Genomic DNA, 7,309 nt, shown 5'->3' on the forward strand with positions numbered 1-7,309 from the left:
GGGGGTGGTAGAATCATAGAATAGAATCATAGAATCATAGAGTTGGAAGAGACCACAAGGGCCATCAAGTCCAACCCCCTGCCAAGCAGGAAACACCATCAGAGCACTCCTGACATATGGTTGTCAAGCCTCTGCTTAAAGACCTCCAAAGAAGGAGACTCCACCACACACCTTGGCAGCAAATTCCACTGTCGAACAGCTCTTACTGTCAGGAAGTTCTTCCTAATGTTTAGGTGGAATCTTTTTTCTTGTAGTTTGGAACCATTGCTCCGTGTCCGCTTCTCTGGAGCAGCAGAAAACAACCTTTCTCCCTCCTCTATGTGACATCCTTTTATATATTTGAACATGGCTATCATATCACCCCTTAACCTCCTCTTCTCCAGGCTAAACATGCCCAGCTCCCTTAGCTGTTCTTCATAAGGCATCGTTTCTAGGCCTTTGACCATTTTGGTTGCCCTCCTCTGGACACGTTCCAGTTTGTCAGTGTCCTTCTTGAACTGTGGTGCCCAGAACTGGACACAGTACTCCAGGTGAGGCCTGACCAGAGCAGAATACAGTGGCACTATTACTTCCCTTGATCTAGATGCAATACTCCTATTGATGCAGCCCAGAATTGCATTGGCTTTTTTAGCTGCCGCGTCACACTGTTGGCTCATGTCAAGTTTGTGGTCAACCAAGACTCCTAGATCCTTTTCACATGTACTGCTCTCAAGCCAGGTGTCACCCATCTTGTATTTGTGCCTCTCATTTTTTTTTGCCCAAGTGCAATACTTTACATTTCTCCCTATTAAAATTCATCTTGTTTGTTTTGGCCCAGTTCTCTAATCTGTCAAGGTCGTTTTGAAGCGTGATCCTGTCCTCTGGGGTGTTAGCCACCCCTCCCAGTTTGGTGTCATCTGCAAATTTGATCAGGATGCCCTTGAGTCCATCATCCAAGTCGTTGATAAAGATGTTGAATAAGACCGGGCCCAAGACAGAACCCTGTGGCACCCCACTAGTCACTCTTCTCAAGGATGAAGAGGAACCATTGATGAGCACCCTTTGGGTTTGGTCAGTCAGCCAGTTACAAATCTGGTATGTGCACTCAATTTGCTTGGGCCAACGCTGGTCCTTTCCACTGCCTACTGGTAAACTGAGGATTTGCATAAAAATATACCTAATAAGTGCATGGTTGCACATTGCAAAGAAAGAACAATATGAGTGGCTACATTGTCTTCAGCTGTTGCTCTAAATGGGAAACCACAATAAGACTCCCAAATAAGCCAAGGTTCCCCAGAAGAGATAATTAGGACTTGTCGATCAGAAGGTCAGCAGTTTGAATCCCCGCGACGGGGTGAGCTCCCGTTGCTCGGTCCCTGCTCCTGCCAATCTAGCAGTTCGAAAGCATGTCAAAGTGCAAATAGATAAATAGGTACCACTCCGGTGGGAAGGTAAACTACGTTTCCGTGCGCTGCTCTGGTTCGCCAGAAGCGGCTTAGTCACGCTGGCCACATGACCTGGAAGCTGTACGCCGGTTCCCTTGGCCAGTAAAGCGAAATGAGCGCCGCAACCCCAGAGTCGGCCACGACTGGACCTAATGGTCAGGGGTCCCTTTACCTTTACTTACTTATTAGTCAGTATTTATAGCTGACATGCACCTCTTCTAAATCACGAAGAAAGCAAAGCACATACTTGAATTCTGCTTTAAAACTCATGAAAAACTGTATTGTGAAATTAGAAAATTATTTGCAGATGTTCAGAGTCTGCATATTTGCTTCAGCTCTGTGGCTGCGACCCAGAATTAGCTGACTCCACCCTGAACTGAAGAGATCCTACAGCTCTCAAGCAACTTCAAGAGCTCTGTGAGAAATATGCTGCCACTAAATAGGCACATTTCAGCTGCCTTTATTCTTCCCTTCCGTTCATGCATAAAACCTTTCTTGTCAACAACCAGGCCTCTGTCATTCCCAAGGTCTTCAAGCACAATCAGACGTTAAAAACAAAACAAACAGCGTTAAGGAAGCCCACACAGATCCTTGCCTAGAAATGAAGAAGCATATGGTGCAAAACAGGTGGCAAGTTGTGTGCACCTCAGAGAAGTGGATTTAATTCCAACATTTGGATTTAAGTGTGATGCTAACCGGCATTACCTCAGGGGTTGGTAGCTAAATTGCTTCCAGGCTCCTGCCATGGCATTTCCACAGGTGCCAAGGGCCCAGTTGTTTGATCCTCACAGTGGCAATCTGGCCTCTCAGCTCCTAACACCAGCTGTGCCGCAAGAGGTGGTTGCTTAGCAACCAACAAAGCAAGGCCTTGCTGCTGCGACAGTATTCCAGGGGTGTGCCTCCTCCTGCAGCCATCCCTGGGGGAGCTGTGCCAGGGGAAGTCCTGCCTCTTCTGTCAATCATCTACTTGGTTTGCCAGCAGACACCAGGATCTCTGGGAGAAGTCTGTCCCTTAGTCTCCTGCAGAGCTACTGAAGGGTTGTTGGAAACTGAGGCATGGAAGGAAAATACAGCAAAAGCCCTCCTCGTTTCTAATAAGACCTGGAGTTTTGTGCCTATACTGCAAGCACATACCATGAAAAAACCCTGATCTAGCCCTTTTACCAGGTTCCAGACAAGCTGACCTTCTGACGGAGCCCCACATTTTTCATTGCACCCTCCAACACTTTTGGCATGTCATAAAGGTAAAGATAAAGGAACCCTGACGGTTAGGTCCAGTCGCAGACGACTCTGGGGTTGCGGTGCTCATCTCACTTTACTGGCCGAGGGAGCCGGCATTTGTCCTCAGTTTTTTGAAGTCATGTGGCCAGCATGACTAAGCCACTTCTGGCACAACGGAACACCAAAACCAGAGCAGCGCACGGAAACGCCGTTTACCTTCCCGCCATTTACCTGTTTATCTACTTGCAGTGGCGTGCTTTTGAACTGCTAGGTTGGAAGGAGCTGGGACCGAGCAACAGGAGCTCACCCCCCCCCCAGTCGCTTTTCATAGCACTCAGCAAATTTTTATGATACGATAATCTTTATTGCAGAACGAAATTGAAAAATCTACATTAGACATTCAAAAACCCACAAGCCTGCTATCCCAGCATGGTTAGCCCTTAAAAACTCTGATACCCCATAATTGAATACAATATACTCACATAAAGACTACCTTACAGTGTTTAAAACCAAAATCACATTTGGATAGAAACTGTTTCTCATGTGGCTAGTCCTAGTCTTTATAACCCTGTCCCTTCTTCCAGAAGGCAGAAGCTGAAAGAGATCATTCCTGGGGTGCGCACTATCTCTGCAACTTTCTTATGGCACCTGGAAGCACAGATTTGATCCCAGGTGGGAAGATTGCACCCAATTATTCCCTCCACAGTCTTTACAACCCTGGACAGCATTGGTTTTTCCCTGACCGTGCAGCTCCCAAACCACACACACAGACCATAAGTTAATACACTCTCAACAGTACAATGGTAAAATGCCATCAACAGGTCCTTTGAGAGGTTATTTTTCTGGAGGATTCTCAGAAAATATAACCTCTGCTGTGCTCTCTTCATCAGGTCTTTGCTGTTTTCTCCCCAGGTTAGGTCATCTCTCAGCTCCATTCTTATAAATCGAAACACCGAGACCTGTTCCTCAGGATAGCAGTTTTCCCTCTGCCAGGTTGCTTACCTCGCTCTTTCACCATCTCCCTATTTACAAAGCAGCCTGGAGGCTTTGATTGACAGCCCCCACTTGAAGGGGCTGTGCCCTTTTATAGAGCTCCTCCCACCTGTACTTAGCTGTGATATACCAAAGAGGGGAACAGGTCCTGGGGACAGGCTGGAGCAGAGCAGCCTACAGCAGCTTCTTCTTGGTCACTGTGTCTTGAGGTCCTGGGAAATATTGTGGACCTTGGATTATGAACGCAAAGACTATTCTTGCCAAGACTTTGTTTGAAAACTGACGCAAGAAGCACCAAACTGGTGGCATTTATGTGCCAATGAACTACAGATAACTCTTAAAAGGACACTTGCTTTTAAAATCCTAGCAGAAGCTTCCCCAGCAGCTATTCTATACTGTTTTAAACCATTTTTTATAATTCAGTATTATTAAGATAACACAATTTTGAAGGGGTTTGGGGGAGGGGTGTCACAAAAACCTTTCAGCATCACAGCAAGAGTAACCAGTAATTATTTTAAGGATAAATTGGGGGGGGGGTTTCTTGGAGGTGCAACAAAAAACATTTGGGCATTGACAAGAGCCTATGGGAGCAGTCTGATTTTTTTAAATTAAAAAGTGGTGTTTTTTTTAGAAGCAGGGAATAGTGGGGCTGGGCTGTGGACAACACAGTGGGAGACCCAAAGGATTGGTCATTAAAAAACCCCCACTAATTTTAAAAAGCTATTTTTTAAAGTAGCAAATTGGAGGTGGGGTCTTGGGTACTACAAACCTCCCATCTGGGGGCAGAAACATAAAATCCAGATCTCCCCCCCCCCCCCATCCTGTGGCTTGACTAGTGCCACCAATTATGGCTAGAGCCCACCTGTCTTTTTGCCCCCCGTTGTAAAAAGTTAGGTGCAATGAGGCAAAAGCGTATGCTCAATGCACCAAAAAAAGAGAGAGAGATATGCAAATACACTTCTTTTCGTGAACCTGTTCTGTTTTCACACTTGGTTAGCTGCAAAATTAAGCAACTGAAAAATTCCCTCTTTCTGGCAAGTAGCAAGGCAATGACAGGGCAAATGGCAGGTAGGGAAAAAGCAGTGCTGGGAGATAACAACTAATACTGCAACCCCATCCTTGGAAAGCACTGTGGCCTCTGGCAAACTGGTATGACCCCGAGAACAGGAAGTGTAATTATTTAAGAAAAGGAGAGGCCCTCCCATGTTTACACGGTGCACACCCGTTATATGCACTCTATACACACACACACAATGCTTCTGCTGGATCTTCCTTCCATCAGCGAAGCTCTAGCATCTGCCCTTGTATTTGAATCATGCTGCAATCCCCTGTAGGTTAAAACTACGAAGCTGGAGTCAAATTCAGAAAACAGAATCCAGGCACTGGCAAATAATGACACCCCCGATACAGAAGAGAGCAGATGGCAGGAGGGGAGAGGAAGCTGCTGCTTCTAAGCATTAATCTCAAGTAATTAGCCAATTTAGGGAGAGGCAGCCAAAAGACAGCTGATGTGTGTGGGCGCGCATGCAAACGCCTCTCCCTCTCTCACACACATACATGCACACAGTCACCAAACGCGGAGCAGAAATGAGCAAGTTGGACCTGAATTGCTACTCACAGGACACCTGCCATTAATCACCATCTTGCTTGGAGGGATCAGAGCCTTCCCCCCCCCAACAGAATCCAGTTCCCAGCCAAGTTTCTCTGGCCACCGAGAACACCCATTTCAACGAGCCAACTGTGCACATGGCACATGGAAGAGGCCAGGAGCCTGGAGGAGCAGACAGAGGAGAGTCCAGACTGACGGGAGCAAGCCCTGTGTTACTGAGCAAAGGCCCCAGCTGGTGCCAACCAGAGGGAGCATTATGTGGGCACATGACCACCAAAGTGCTTGGTGGGGAAACGCCTCCAAAGGTCAAGGAGGCATAACATTACATACCAGACGAGCTGGGCCCTTCTTGCTCTGGAGAGAACTAGAAATGAATACTGAAACTTCTGGACCTGCGAAAAGGCTTAAGACAGGCTGAGCTGGTCAGCTGCAAGAACTTGGACCACAAGCATTGCTTGGCTCAGTCCTGGACTTGCCTGGTTCAAGGAAGCCTGTCTCTTCCTTTCGCCTCACCTTCCCTTGCACAGACAAACACAAGACCTAACAAATAAATTCTTAGCCGCCCAAAACTTGGTAAGAGAAGGATGCTACTCTCTAGCCTACTTAGCCAGTATCCTTTCAAGAACTATTTTGAACATGTCAGCAGCCCTCTTCTTCTGTCTTCTTGGGACTTGGGAGTTCTTCTTCTTCTGTTGCCTGGAGCTCTTACCACTCAGACCCATTCCATTTGGAAATTAAAAAACAAGACGCATTCCCTGAAGGAGATCCATGTTCCTTTCCTGCCACCGAGTGGCTTCGAGAGCTTGTTTATTTCATATTCTGCCCATAGTGCCCACAATAGTGCTCCATCAGATACAGAGAAGAGGCAGATCTCTTCAAGGAGACACCCACCCAAAACTTGGAAGGATAAAATGTCCCATGTTTGCAGCTGGGGGCGCAACTGGCAGGTCGCCCAAACAGAACTGCAATTAACTCATTAGCTAATTTCCCAAAAGGGGCCTGGTTGGTGGTCTTTGCTCTTTTCAGACTTAGCAAGTAAAGCTGATTAAAAAAAAAAATTTTTTTTTGCAAGCCATTTCTCCTCTAGTTCTTTCCACCCATCTCTGATAAAATACACAGCTGCAGTTTCTCTCACCAATACCTCAGCACCTGAGAGAATGTGCTTAAATCAAATTGCTGTGTCAAGCAGCTGAACTGTTACATGTGAACACATTTTGCAAATTAAGCAGTGTTGTGTGTTGCTTGCTTATTTTGCATAATTGATTCTGATTTTTAAGTCATAGACTGGGGAAGAGAAGCTATACAAAGGCCCCTGCCCTGTAAACCTCAGGCACAGGATTCAGCACCCGACTTCCACTCCTGGGCAACACACTCAGTAACTTTTCAGTCCATCCTAGGAGTCAACTGCTGCTGCTCTGAAAAGAGCCGTAAATCAACAGTGACATCATTATTCAGCTCCCACTTCTAAAAAAGTTTTCCATGCCACCTCAATCATCAGCTTTTGCTTACTACCCAAAGATACCTCGATGCTGTCTGAATGCCTAAGCCAAGTCACAAAGTCAAGTGGAACAGCCATCTCAGGAAGCTTTCAAACGGGGTTCACAGTGGTACTTTGGTTCTTGAACTTAATGCATTCCAGGAGTCCATTCGACTCCCGAAACCGTTCAAAAACCAAGGCCCGGCTTCCGATTGGCTGCAGGAGCTTCCTGCACTCAGTCGGAAGACGTGTCGGACGTTCAGCTTCCAAAAAACATTCACAAACTGGAACACTCATTCCAGGTTTGCAGCGTTCAGGAGCCGATTTGTTCGGGAGCCAAGCCATTCGAGTACCAAGGTACCATTGTATTTCAGCGGAGAAAAGCAACTTTGCTCATCAAATCAGGAGAATCTGCACTCTTTGGCTCTTACCTACAGCTATGTTTATAACCACCGGATACTCGCTTTCAGGCTTAAGAACCAGAAATTCCCCTTTCCTCCATGTCTCCCCTGCCTCCCCCCCCCCCCCGATAAGAAAAATCACATTAGTTTTACTTATCCAGTACATATTGCACGCTGTCAGTCA

General features: G+C 46.6%; 1 protein-coding gene across 3 annotated transcripts in view; it reads right to left on the bottom strand.

Annotated features, from left to right (window-relative positions):
• LOC307206311 (tetratricopeptide repeat protein 39A-like) overlaps positions 1-7,243 on the bottom strand; it is a 34,299-nt gene extending 27,056 nt beyond the window's left edge. For 2 of the 3 annotated variants that reach the window (XM_079959444.1, XM_079959442.1), the window contains exon 1: positions 2,130-2,638. In XM_079959444.1, coding sequence (XP_079815570.1) covers positions 2,130-2,170 — 41 coding nt within the window. In that variant the 5' untranslated portion in view covers positions 2,171-2,638. Of the gene's footprint in view, positions 1-2,129; positions 2,639-7,155 lie in introns of those variants that run through there. The other variant, XM_079959445.1, reaches the window with a different exon arrangement.
• Positions 7,244-7,309: the final 66 nt, after the last annotated feature.

This window comes from Podarcis cretensis, assembly GCF_951804945.1.
Source record: "Podarcis cretensis genome assembly, chromosome: 17".
Classification (NCBI taxonomy): domain Eukaryota; kingdom Metazoa; phylum Chordata; class Lepidosauria; order Squamata; family Lacertidae; genus Podarcis; species Podarcis cretensis.